Source organism: Aulonocara stuartgranti, assembly GCF_965226115.1.
Source record: "Aulonocara stuartgranti genome assembly, chromosome: 14".
In the NCBI taxonomy this organism is placed as follows: Eukaryota; Metazoa; Chordata; class Actinopteri; order Cichliformes; family Cichlidae; genus Aulonocara; species Aulonocara stuartgranti.
The window spans coordinates 16,351,503-16,365,549 of NC_138950.1; the positions used below are offsets into that span (position 1 = coordinate 16,351,503).

At 44.0% G+C, this 14,047-nt stretch overlaps 2 protein-coding genes across 3 annotated transcripts; one reads left to right on the forward strand and one right to left on the reverse strand.

The window, feature by feature from the left end:
* Window positions 1-71: 71 nt before the first annotated feature.
* six9 (SIX homeobox 9) lies at window positions 72-3,769 on the forward strand (the record flags this gene model as incomplete). 2 transcript variants are annotated; one of them, XM_082503442.1, is made up of 3 exons in its annotated part: window positions 72-1,092; window positions 2,412-2,596; window positions 3,604-3,769. In XM_082503442.1, exons 1-3 carry the CDS (start codon window positions 706-708, stop codon window positions 3,767-3,769), a joined length of 738 nt encoding a protein of 245 aa, XP_082359568.1. In that variant the 5' UTR covers window positions 72-705. The 2 variants fall into 2 exon arrangements, with proteins under 2 accessions (XP_082359568.1, XP_082359569.1); XM_082503443.1 differs by having other exon boundaries at window positions 2,412-2,572.
* Window positions 3,770-3,823: 54 nt separating this feature from the next.
* On the reverse strand, window positions 3,824-13,726 carry qpctla (glutaminyl-peptide cyclotransferase-like a). The gene is made up of 7 exons (XM_082503437.1): window positions 12,963-13,726; window positions 7,108-7,254; window positions 6,740-7,033; window positions 6,260-6,421; window positions 5,759-5,858; window positions 5,554-5,670; window positions 3,824-5,182 (listed from the first exon to the last, which is right to left on the reverse strand). The coding sequence occupies exons 1-7, from the start codon at window positions 13,182-13,184 to the stop codon at window positions 5,037-5,039; spliced, it is 1,188 nt and encodes a 395-aa protein (XP_082359563.1). The 5' UTR covers window positions 13,185-13,726; the 3' UTR covers window positions 3,824-5,036.
* Between the last annotated feature and the right edge of the window lie 321 nt (window positions 13,727-14,047).

Consider the following 14,047-nt stretch of genomic DNA (forward strand, 5'->3'; position numbering starts at 1 on the left):
GGGTAAAGGAAAATGTTTTCATTGTGTTTGTTCATATTAGCCATTTCTTACCAAAGTATGTTGACATTAAAGCCTGCATGGCTTACGCACACATGTTCCTGGATTGGTTTTCACTCTCCAGCCTGACGTGTAACATTCATGACTCCAGACTTAACCAAAGATGTCGTGTGTTTTTGCTTTGTTTTTGTTTCTGAGTTTTCAAAGGGATCATTTGTGCCTCGTCTTCTCATTTTTGTACTCAAATGCATTCTATTTTTTATATTACATGATACTGTAATAAACTACATTTACAGAAAAGACTGTGATTATTGTGGATGTCCTCATGCGCCACACTTTGGAACTGTAGATTATTGCGAGTGAGGGGGGGTGACAACCTTTGCTTCTAATTTGGCAAGAAAATTTTATTCAAATGTGTTCTTTTACTGAGAAACCATCGTGCTCTGACTCTGCGTGCAAGTCAGACCAAAATGTGTGTGAGCTTGTGCATGCATGTGTTTGTACAAGAGAAGGAGGGGATGCATGGTGTGTTATGATAGCCCTGATGGTCTCAGGTTACCTGTGCCGGGGTATGATGAGTAATGCTACACACACATGCAGTTTACTTAGTTTTTGTTCATCCACACACACAAGGGCATAGAGGGAAGGCTTTGGCGCTCTCCTGAGAAGATATTTTCACCTCGCGCCTCAGGACCCGTCCATGCAGCTATGATCTTCACAGCAGAGCAGGTCACCTGCGTGTGCGAGGTCCTGCTGCAGAGCGGCTGCATAGATCGTCTCGCCAGCTTCCTCCGCACTCTTCCTCCTGCTTCCTCCTCCTCGTGCCCCGGGGAGCTTGAGAGCGTGCTAAAAGCCAAAGCCGCGGTGGCCTTTCACCAAGGGCGCTTCTCAGACCTCTACACCCTGCTGGAGGGCTTCCCCTTCTCTGCACGCAGCCACCCGCTCCTGCAGCAGCTCTGGCTGCAAGCCCACTACATAGAAGCGGAGAGGCAGAGGGGCCGACCCCTGGGAGCTGTGGGGAAGTACCGCGTGAGGAGAAAATTTCCTCTACCAAACACCATCTGGGACGGAGAGGAGACCAGTTACTGCTTCAAGGTAGGCAAACACTAAAACTGCATGTTTTTAAGTAACTGAAGTGTGAGCTGCATTTAATCAAGTAGTGTACTGGCACTGATTGAAGTGGAGCATAGTGTACTTGTGGGCTACTAATACTACTATGTACAAGTCGTGTACTATCACATCTGAGGAATACTGCATCTTTAATACAGTATGTGACCTCTATAGCATAAATATATAATTTATATTTTTGTGCTTTGCATAAAACATTATCTTTCAAGTATTTTTATAGTAATGAATCTAATTATATGTAAATATAAACTGTCCCACCCTGCTTTTGTGAGTAAAGAGTATTATTAATCTTAAACTATTGGTTCAGAGCATTATAGGACCAGTGGGATGTAACTTGGTATTTTACTCACATACTTAATTTAAGCATTTCTATGGAGCATGCTGCATCTATGCCATTGTATTTCGGCTTAAAATACAGTGCTATGCAAATCTCGAGCCACCCTAATTTCTTTATATTTTGCTTCTAAGGAGTAGAACTTGTAATTTTTAAAGTGGTCTTGACTAATAGTTCTCCAGGTTTTCTGAAGCTTTTTCAAAGTCTTTCTTTGGACACTGGCTGCTGTTTCACTTAGGTCAGCTACAAGGATTAAAAATATTTTCAGAGGAATGGGTTTTGTTTTTAAAAAAAATGTGTTCGTTAGTTATTCAGAAGGCGGCACGGTGGCGTGCTGGTTAGCACTGTTGCCTGACAGCAAGAAGAGATTGAACATCTCTCCGGGTACTCCGATTTCCTCCCATAGTCCAAAGACATGCAGTTAGTGGGGTTAGGCAAATTGTCCAGGGTGAACTGCCTCTTGTTCTGTGATAGCTGGGATAGGCTCCAGCCCTCCTGCTACCCTGACAAGGATAAGTGGAAGAGAATGGATGGTTAGTTATTTGGAACCAGTTAACACTGACCTAACTCAAGGATGGACCAGTGCAGTCTACAAGGGGTATCTTTAGGCACTTCAATCTAGTTCAGTCTATGAGAAATGCCAAAGATAATAGTTTGACAGGCATAAAAGGTTTGGGGGGTTTTTGCAATTAGTCGAAAGGTTTAGCTCAGCAGGGGTGTGCAATGTGTGCTTTAAAAAATGAGGAAACTGAAAATGTGGAGACAAAAACAAATCTCAGTAGAAGGAAGGTATCTAAAAGTCATGTATGTAAGAAATAGGAAAAAGACCTGACACAGAGATGCACATGGCCCGTCAGCTAATAAGAGATGCTATTACAGTTTCTGGATCGCTCACATATCTTCTGATAATAATGTCCAGATTTCACTATTTATTTTATTTAACTGCAAACAGGAAAAATCTCGGAGTATCCTCAGGGAGTGGTACCGCCGTAAGCCGTATCCCTCCACCCGAGAAAAGCGGGAGCTAGCAGCAGCCACCGGCCTCACCGCCATCCAGGTCAGCAACTGGTTCAAGAACCGCCGGCAGAGGGACCGCATAGCGGAGTTTACCGGGTCAGTGAAGGGCACCAGGTCGCTGTAAGCTGAACTGCTGTCCTCTTATCATTCAAAGAACCCCCATGTAAACTAATACTAATAATAAAAAGTGATGAACGCGTCTAGTTACCTCGAAAGTCGGAGCTGGGAGCGACGTACGAAAAACAGGAAAGAAAACGCAGTTTTACTTATGTTTAAGCGCACTGCTGCCATCCTGGATTGCTAAATCGTAGTTTGGGCTTTGGGGCTTCTCCGATTTGTCAAATTGGAGGTTAGACTTGAGTGTATGTTGCAGGTGAAACGTCTGACTGGGAACAGGGAAATTGCGACTGCTAATGGAAGGCGCCATCAGTGGCCCACAGAAAGCGAATGGATACACCGAATAAACAAACCGTTGGCGTTTAGCATTAAGCAATAAAAATCGGGATTTGTGCTTTCTGTAATAATTTAAATTAATGACTAAAAAAAAATCACCTACTCATACCTTTAACTTAAAATTGAATAGAATAGGGTCTTTACAGAAATCATTGATTTTATACTTTTCGTTAAGAAACCGATTTTTAAAAAATCGCCGAGTGATTTTAAAACATTGCCACCATAAGCTAACTCGATTCTCTTACCTTATAGTCGGGCATAAAATAGTTCCTCCTTTTTTCCAGTAGCTTTTTTTTCTATCACCAAACTAAATTACATAAGCAGTACATATCAGTTTAAAGAAACTGGTATTTTAGTTAATATGCATTTCATGCACATAGTGATAGGGTTCACTGATAATTCTGAAAGTTCGAGTCAACGTTGTGGGGAAAAAACAAGCGAATGGCTGAACGATTTTTTCCCCTGTTAAAACTAGAAAAAAAAACATCTATGTGAAGCGAAGCATTTAACTGGGTTGTACTTTCTACAAAACGCTTTAAGGAGACTTTAATCTGGCATGCCGTAAATAGAATTTATCACTGTGGCGCACGCGTTGAATTTTGCATAATAGCACCACCTTGTGGCTACAGTAAGACATTAATCTGTACTTTTTTCTAAATCTCATGATCCTTCAGTTTTCAGACAGGCTCTCGAGGACCTTCAGAACAAGCCTACCCATCCTCTGACAACGACCTTTCACCTCCAGGCAGTCCCCAGTGCTGCAGCGAACCACCTCCACCCCTTTTCCATCCACTGCCTCCTCCACTGCACCACACATGTGGAGGGCATCAAGATGTTTAAGCTGTCCAGTGGTTGATAGATCATCATAATTTCTGTTGTCATTGAAAGTTTATTACCAAAACAAGACCTAGCAGATCCCCTACAGAGACTTAAACGTTTACAGAATATCACACAAGACAGACATCAGACGTCTGGAGATTAAAGCCAACAGACTGGATCACAGGTGTGGCATAAAGGTGCATCTCCACACTGCATTCACAGATGAAATCAAAACATTTATAACGATCAGGGAATTATTTTTATTAAAGGGTACATGCTGGTAAACTGCACCCACATGTATCATACCCAAAGGTTACACACTGAACCAGGAGACAGCGTTTTCAGTGTTTACGACTTCCTGAAATGTCTTGAAACTGTAAGAGAACCTGAATAAAATAATTTCACAATCACTGCGGTGTGATCTTTTACCATAGTAACATCTTCATGATTTTCATCTTGCTGGCACTTCATAACAGCCAAGGCCATGAGGATCTTCACTGATGTGAAGGTAAAGTCAGGAGAAGGTACTCACAGATAAACTACGAAAAGCGTCCTCAGCAGCAGCGCTCGTCACAGGTTGTTCTTAAAGGGGGACCCGTCGTGCTTTTGCTGGTTTCCTTTCATATGTATACATAAACGGCTACAGTTGTGGATGCTCCTATTACATATGGCCAAAGCTCAAGCTTGAGAGTGCTCTAAATGCGCTTTTTCACAGTTTTTTTTTCTACACTTGGCTCTGAATGATGTCACTGAGAGCAGATATTCTATTATTTATGATGGGCAGCCAATCAAAATGAGCTCAGTTTAAAAGGAGAGGCTTGTTTCAGGCTGCATGTGATCAGTAAATCATGCAAAACTACTTGAGCAGAGTCTGAGAGAAAAATCTCGGAGCTGAAAACGAGCACAACAGGTCCCTCTCAAGAAGACGAAGAGCATCTCCATCTCTTATTAACAGGCTAAATCATCAATAAGGCTAATACGGCTTTTTTTCTTTCACAGGAACAGAACAAAAACATTAATATAGAGTCACAGACACATTTCCCAGCTGCTTCTCAGGTATGATGCTCCCCAGCATGTGTATTAGTAATAAAGTTTTAACCATCCACTTCACACACTTTGCTCAGCTGTGTCCAATTCGTTGTCCACGTGAACCCGAGGACTGCCCAGCAGATACACGTCTTTGGTAAAGTTCAGATTCCAGTTTATTTAATTTCACCAGGCTCTCCTCTTCCTCACGTCGCTGTTTATCGCCAGTCCTGTTCGGACCGTTGCTATCTATGTTCAGCGCTCAGAGGCCCAGGTACTCCGCCACAAACACAGCCATGACCTTCGTCAGGTTCTCCACCGTCGGGCGGTGCATGTTCTCCTCCGTGTCCTCCAGTGTGTGCCAGAACTGTGGGAAGGGAGTGGCGATGACATGCAGCACGGGGACGCCTGTACAGAGACACGAAGGCAGGTATGATGACTGAGCATGGATTAAAGAAAGTGACTTCTCTTCTTTAAGAAGATAAATCCCTGGAGGCAGACATGTGCTACAGTACTGAGCTTAAAAGGTTCAATACCTGTTTTGAACTTCTTAAATTTTAACCCTTGCGGATTGACTGTAATTACACGAGCGAGGCAAAGAAACATTCAAATACACCAGTACAGGACTGCCAGTGTCTTTGTTCATGGAAAGCATCGCTGCTGCAGTCCTAATCGAAGTGTCTTGTGGCTTGCTTCGACTATAATAACTCTGAGGGATGACCTCCAGCTGCAGGGGTCAGGGGGTGGGTATACAGGCTACACTCCTGGTTCCCACCTACCCTTGTGAAGGAAGGGGATGTGGTCGTCCTGCACGGGTCCGAGATACACATCCTTCCTGAAGTAGGTCTGCTCTGAGGGGTGAGACGTCAGGAGACCCTGTCGATGGAGCCGCTTTTCTGAAGGTGGAGGAGGAGGCAGAGATCGGGTCTACAAGTGTTCAGGAGGGATTCAAGCATTGGTGGAGGAGTTACGGCGGACGCTTACCTGCAGCAATCAGGCGGTCAAACCAGCGTGCAGTGTTATCGAAGTGATTCGCAATCAGCGGATCGGGACCACCGAGTAGGTCGAGCAGCACGAAGAGATCCTGCAGAGATGAAGTTAGAGAGACGGGAGCTGGCATTTGTCTTAATCAGAGTAATTTAAATGTTAATGTAAGTCAAAGGGTCACTCCATGACCCTCTCACCTGACCTTCTCATAATCCTTTCTCATGACCTTTGTGTGCAAAAATGTTTTTTAAATGAGTTTATGCACATTTTACCTTCATATTATGAATATTTACTGACTTAAAAAGGCTCATTATTCTCCTTAAGAGCCTGTAGATGTAAGTATGAAGCTGAGTCTGAGGTGGAAACTTTTTCAGATTTGACTGACCAAAGCGTGGCTGGAGTCAAGCTGTGCAAACTGAAGGACAGCGTGGAGCGCGTCTGGTTCAGGAAGTAAGTGTGACCACAGAGGAAACATATTTCTGCTTGCAGCTTCCTCACCAGTGCCTGAAGCATGCTGGCGTGCGAGGAGGCTGCCGGGTGGGGCGTGTTGGCCATGCGCTCGGCCAGGTGGCGCGAGCCGTACAGTGAGTCGGTGGCGGTCCATTCTTCAAATGACTCCTCGCCGTCGAAAAACACAAGCTGGAGAGTTACGGGAAGTTTCTGAGAGGAAAAACATAGAAAGCAGAGGTAATCAAATTTGTGAGGGGGAAAAAAAGCAGGGCTTGAGTTTCTCTTTCTGCAGTGCTGTTGCAGTGTGTGTTTCTACGGTAACTACATAAATCACAGCCCTCTGGAGAGATAGTGCTCGAGTCAGCATTTTCTCCCCAGTACTGCGGCCTCAGAAGCAGAGGGATGAAACAACACAATAAGAAAGACTCTCGTCAGCATCTCAGCCCTTTACTTTTCATCGTGAGCGGGAACCACATCTGTCAGCATCTGCTTTGTCTGTTGCTTAAATTCAGCCAACACAAAACCCACCTGCTGTTTGAATGACCTAAGCTGAGCATCCAGAGAGGTGGCGAGCTCCAGGATCATAGCGCAGGGCACTGCAGAATCGCTGGCCCCCAGGAACACCTTCTCCGGGGCTCGCGGGTCTGGAGGCAGCACCTTGGAGTCATAGTGGCAGGCCAGGAGCAGCCGTCGAGGTGCCGAAGGGTCCAGAGTGGCCACGACGTTGGTGAAAGTGACCTGGCCTCGAGGCGTAGGGGACTGGAACGAGTCCAGGTCTATGGACCAGCCAGCAGACAGCGAGGACAGGGTGGAGGTGATGTGCTGAAGTGGAGCAGGGAGTTAATGATGAGGGGGGAATGTGTAAAAGTGAGGAAGCTATATATATTTACACCCACCTGCTGTACAGACAGGCTGCCCTGCGTGCCTGGGAGGCGCTCTATCAGGATGGGCCGCAGGTGAGCCTCCCACAGGCGAGTGCCGTCCACCTGAGAGGCCAGACGGCGGATCTGAGCTGGAGAGCACTTACTGGGTTTGTGGGACAGCTGGAGGAGAGGGAAAAAAGAACAGTCTGTAAACACGAGCATGGGACGTTCCACATGTTCGTGGTCCAGAGGTTCACGTCCTTTCTGATGGGTTTAAAGGATCATTCAGTTCCTCCAGTGTTTATATTACACCTCCTTTTCTCCATTTAACTATTTTGTCAACATGTTTTTTTTCCTTTGACTATCGAAGGTTCAATGCCCCAAAGCAAAACTAGCCCACACACAGTTCAGGCAAACAGTCTGCATTACCTTACTAAGGACAAGTCTGTGCAGTTTCCTGTTGTTTTTGGCAATGTTTTACAGAAAACTGTATTTAAGCCAAAGAAAAATTAACCCCTACTAAAAAAAAAAAAAAAAAAAAAATGTTTTTAGCACAGTCCTCATGGGTTTTCTTCGGTGGAAAGCCAAAACCTCTTAGGAGGGCCCCAAAAATACAGTTGTGGTCAAATGTTTACATGCACAGTGTACTTCTTCAGTGATTGTGATTGACTACATCTGGTAGATTGCTTTTGACAGCACTCATCGTTGTACTGACCAATATTCAGAATAATGGGAAAGTCAAAGGAACTGTAGATTTACATAAGCTGGGAAGGTTTCTTGGAGCCATTTCTGAACAACTGCAGAGTCCAAGATCAACAGTTTATTCATGTCACACCACTTTTCCAAAATCTGGAAGAAGACTCAAACTGTCATCCTCAGATGTTCAGGAATAAGTGTAAACTGCTGGAACGCCAGTGTCAATTCAATTCAATTGATTTTATATAGCGCCAACTCATAACAACAGTCACCTAAAGGCGCTTTATATTGTAAGTTAGACCCTAGAATAATATATACAGTGGGGCAAAAAAGTATTTAGTCAGCCACCGATTGTGCAAGTTCCCCCACTTAAAATGATGACAGAGGTCAGTAATTTGCACCAGAGGTACACTTCAACTGTGAGAGACAGAATGTGAAAAAAAAATCCATGAATTCACATGGTAGGATTTGTAAAGAATTTATTCGTAAATTAGGGTGGAAAATAAGTATTTGGTCACCTCAAACAAGGAAAATCTCTGGCTCTCACAGACCTGTAACGTCTTCTGTAAGAAGCTTTTCTGTCCCCCACTCGTTACCTGTATGAATGGCACCTGTTTGAACTCATCATCTGTATAAAAGACACCTGTCCACAGCCGCAAACAGTCAGACTCCAAACTCCGCCATGGCCAAGACCAAAGAGCTTTCGAAGGACACCAGGAAAAGTATTGTAGACCTGCACCAGACTGGGAAGAGTGAATCTACAATAGGCAAGCAGCTTGGTGTGAAAAAATCAACTGTGGGAGCAATCATCAGAAAATGGAAGACATACAAGACCACTGATAATCTCCCTCGATCTGGGGCTCCACGCAAGATCTCATCCCGTGGGGTCAAAATGATCATGAGAACGGTGAGCAAAGATCCCAGAACCACGCGGGGGGACCTGGTGAATGACCTGCAGAGAGCTGGGACCAAAGTAACAAAGGTCACCATCAGTAACACACTACAACGGCAGGGAATCAAATCCCGCAGTGCCAGACGTGTTCCGCTGCTGAAGCCAGTGCATGTCCAGGCCCGTCTGAAGTTTGCCAGAGAGCACATGGATGATACAGCAGAGGATTGGGAGAATGTCATGTGGTCAGATGGAACCAAAGTAGAACTTTTTGGTATAAACTCAACTCGTCGTGTTTGGAGGAAGAAGAATACTGAGTTGCATCCCAAGAACACCATACCTACTGTGAAGCATGGGGGTGGAAACATCATGCTATGGGGCTGTTTTTCTGCCAAGGGGACAGGACGACTGATCCGTGTTAAGGACAGAATGAATGGGGCCATGTATCGTGAGATTTTGAGCCAAAACCTCCTTCCATCAGTGAGAACTTTGAAGATGAAACGAGGCTGGGTCTTCCAACATGACAATGATCCAAAACACACCGCCCGGGCAACAAAGGAGTGGCTCCGTAAGAAGCATTTGAAAGTCCTGGAGTGGCCTAGCCAGTCTCCAGACCTCAACCCCATAGAAAATCTGTGGCGGGAGTTGAAAGTCCGTGTTGCTCGGCGACAGCCCCAAAACATCACTGCTCTCGAGAAGATCTGCATGGAGGAATGGGCCAAAATACCAGCTACTGTGTGTGCAAACCTGGTAAAGACCTATAGTAAACGTTTGACCTCTGTTATTGCCAACAAAGGTTATGTTACAAAGTATTGAGTTGTATTTTTGTTATTGACCAAATACTTATTTTCCACCCTGATTTACGAATAAATTCTTTACAAATCCTACCATGTGGATTCATGGATTTTTTTTTTCACATTCTGTCTCTCACAGTTGAAGTGTACCTCTGGTGCAAATTACTGACCTCTGTCATCATTTTAGGTGGGGGAACTTGCACAATCGGTGGCTGACTAAATACTTTTTTGCCCCACTGTACAGAGAAAAACCCAACAATCATATGACCCCCTATGAGCAAGCACTTTGCCGACAGTGGGAAGGAAAAACTCCCTTTTAACAGGAAGAAACCTCCAGCAGAACCAGGCTCATGGAAGGGCGGGGCCATCTGCCGCAACCGGTTGGGGTGGGAGAAGGAAGACAGGATAAAAGACATGCTGTGGAAGAGAGCCACAGTGTCACTGTCCACAATGAACTTAGTTTGATATTGCCATGGACTGAGAATTGCCAGGGTACATTTGGGTAAAGGGTTTCAAACCTAAGAACACTGTGGCAACTGTCAACTAGGGCTGTGCGATATGACCAAAATCTCATATCCCGATATAAGAATTCTATCGTCCGATAACGATATAAATCACAAAAATGTAACATTTTCTGTAAATTCTGTGACTCTCGGGCAGCTCGACTTGCAGGAAGTGTTTCCAGCTGCGCGTCATGAAGCTGGAGTCGAGTCTTTTAACAGATGCATGAAACGATACATTTTTAGACATAAGTTGTAACAGCCGCCGTTTTCTTTGTGAGTATTTATTACACAGCGTGCTGCGGGGAAAAGCCTGTTCTAACGTTTGAGTCTAAGGTTTATTTTTTAGCACCTGACGGCTCTCTTTTACTTCTCATCCGTAAACAATCTGCTCTTTCACGTGATTCAGTTTATTTTGAAAAGTCTCAACAGGATCCTGAGCTTTATTGTGAAAGGTTTATGTGGAACATAAACAAGCGGACACGCGATGCTGTTACCGTCGTTGTTGCTAACCACAACGCATAAAAACAGGCGCTTGTCCGTCTGTAGTGTGGTTATATTAAATATAAGAGAAAGAGAGAACTTTAAGAAATTAATATAGCCACTACAGTGACCATCAAAACGATGAAAAAATATTGCCGTAAGCAGTTTATTTTTGCGACACCACGAAACAAACGATAGCGTAAAATGAAACATAGACGTTTTGATATCGTCATCTGATATATATTCGTTATATCGAACAGCCCTACTGTCAACCATGGAGGCATGGTAGCTGACAGTGATCTGAGCCAGGAAACCAAACAATTTAAATATAATCTACCAAAATCCAACCAGAAGTGTTGTGATGGTCCGATTGAGGTGCAACTTGCTATGGTACATTTAACCAAATATCAATGGGGTGTGTATATATTTGAGCTCATGCACACAACTCTTGTTTTTTAATTAATTAAAAGTTGTATGCTGTACAATCATTCAACACGGCTAAAAAAACAATTCAAAGAAATTATTAAAAGCTGAAAATTACCATGACAGTCATGCCCGTGATGAGTCAGAATAAACTTCTGGCCACAGCTGTATGTGCTTAACAACATAAGAGCATATGTGACGTTTGTAAAACTTGCAGCTCTTTTTGTGCTTCATTCAAATCCCAAATCATAAACATGAAGGTAAGATGGTTTTGTTTGTGTTATATGAAAGTAAATTAAACATCTTTGGGTTTGGGCTGCTGATCAGAAGCTATGAGCAGCTCTGTTCACCTTTTTATTTGCAGGAATCTGTAATTTATTTCTGATTTGGGGCAACGCAAACTAAACTGCCATGACTAAGGAGTAAAGTAAAATGAGGATAGGTAAAAGCTGCAGAGTGAAACATGATCAGTGGCACACCTGCGCTGCTGCGGCGCTCATTATTAATGGAGCCGAGCGTCTAAATAGACAGGTCGTCAGTTTATTTATGTAGCACGTTTAATCACAACAGATGTCGACTTCTCAAAGTGGTGCTTGGAACTGCTGCCCGTCAACTGAGCGTGGGATATAAAATTGTAGCATTGCTGATCGTTGGCGAAGGGCAGATCCGTGCAAGAACTTCTAAGTGAAATAAATTGACTTTAATATGAATCAGAAAGAGTGAGAGTGAGATCAGTGAAATTTGTTCATATGAGAGCCTCCCAGTCAGGACTGCAGCAGCAGCAGGGAGAAGAAACAGCAGTAGGCCTCTACATAATAGTAGTTTTCATTTTCAGTCAATATTACAGGATAGAGAAAATGCTACTCTTGGCCACATGACTCCTCTCAAAGGGCTTAGATTCACAAACGTGCTACGTGATACACTGCTACACAGAATCAGCATTGTCTTGCAATGGTCACAAGTCAAGCAATATAAGACGTATCAATGTACTACACGGGACACGCACTCACTGATGAATAAAGACGTCCTGAAAATCATCATTAAGCATGTCACACCCGACATGCTACATGTTACAGCTGGCTGTTTTTATGTTGATATCAGCCACTGCACTGAGAGTGTCAGTATCCCACCAAACTGCTGACTCGTCATGAATCACACCTGCAGACTATACGCCTGACTTCACATCGGTTTGGCCTTGCAAGTTAAATTATTATTATGTTTTCACAGCTCGAGTCTTTTGCCCATTAAAAATGAACAGTGCCTCTGTAATTCTATTCAAAAAGATTCATTTTTAGGTTAAACTGAAACTGTTTCAGAGCTCTGAGTGAATTTCAGGTGTCAAGTTTGACTGAAAGTTAGTTGGGTTTTTGATGTTGTTGTTGTTGTTGTTTTTAACATATAATCTGGTGCTGTGTTCACTTCTGCATCTATCTGTGTGATTGTGTTTCTAATAGTTACAGTGGCTCCTGCTGCTTTAATGTTTTACCTGGCTCATTTAAAATAAAAGTAAAATAATCTATTTTTGGTAAAAAAAAAAAAAAAAAAAAAAAAGAAAGAAAAAAGAAAGAAAGAAAAAAAAAACAAAAACAAAAATTTAGCTCATATATAAAATTACTTTGGCTCTTTATTTGTTTTGCATGTATGCCAACATCAGCTTGCTCACAGATACACTTTAAAATTATTATAAGCAGACAATGATTCAATTTAAGCTCAGTAATTACTTCAGCATGATCCGAGTTATGTAAAAATGACTATGGGCTCATCTGCGTGATTACAGATGCTCTGCAGCACTATATGATTCAGCTCCACTGCTGCAAACCCAGATTCAAACTTTGCATTGCCTCACTCCACAGTAGCCGCTGTTATCAGCCAGATTTTTCGTATTAAGATCCTGATCATTTAGATTTGGAATGACTGCGATGCTGTATTTGAGTTATTCTTATAAAAGCTAAGTTATCCTGGAGTACTGGTCTGAAGTAACCCGTAGCACAGCTGTGACTGAACAGGTCTGGTTGCAGTGAGGTGTCATAATGACCGTCTGTGGGGATTAAATCAGTCCTGCTGTGTGCACAGCTTCAGTTTGTTTCCTGTCGCAGCTCTTACCCTGTCTCTGCTCAGATCCACCGCTGGCACGCGGCTCACATGTCCGGTGACGGTGTCGTTGGACAGGTACACTCCCAGGACCACCGCCAGCACCAGAACACCGAGGAGGCAGAACAGCAGCACCCGGGCCCGGGGCATCCGGACCCGGTCACAGCCGGGCAGCGAGCCGCCGCCCCCGCTGCTCTGCTGGAGCGGCTTGAACCTCCGGCCGGACCTGGACATGACTGAACGCGCAGAGCCGCTCCTGGCGGTCCTTACAGCTACGTGTCACAACCGGCTTTGCAGAACAGCGCAGGAGAGAGAGTCACACAGGAAGTGGAGGCTGTTGAGCAGCAAAGCCGAGGGGGACATCCGACACAGCACGCTGCCCTCCTGCAGCACAGCGGCAGCCCATCATTAGCTGCAGCTCGGCGGACTCCGGGGGTCGCAGCTCCTAGACGCAGCGGCCCCGCAGCTCGAAGACACGCCGGACATGTTGGAGATGTTCAGTGGAGCTTTTAATCCATCATAAATTACAACAGAGACACAAACTGCCGCCTGTAACGCCTCACTTTCTGTCGTAAAACTCGTTTTAATCCACTTACAGCTACATCAGAGAAACACTACAAAAATGAAGTAACGAAGCAAGCTTATCATAACTCCACTGCCGCGTTATTCCTTTTAAAAATGTTTAATTTTAACCCCTTCTCTTTACGGGACATCTCCACTGAAAACTGCACTGCTTCTTCTTCTGTGGTGCCTGTAGGGGGGTAAAGACGTAATCGCCACCTATGGAGCGCAAAAGGAACTACAGTAAACAACACAACACTTTGTTAGGTACATCTTCTTGTTCTTGCCTTCAGATTGCCCTTAACCCAAACACTTCAATTCGGCTTCCTGGAAAGTGTTGGAAAATTTGAAGGAGAATATTAATTTGGGACTTTTATTTGTATTTTCATAGGTTTTACAGACATTCCCCGTGGCCATTACCACCAAAGTAAATAAGTAATAGATTTCTGTCATTTTACACACTCACTACTTACCGTTTAAGCCTAAAGAGTCAGATTTCTTTCATTTGCTACAGCGGCATTTCTTTAACATGTAAC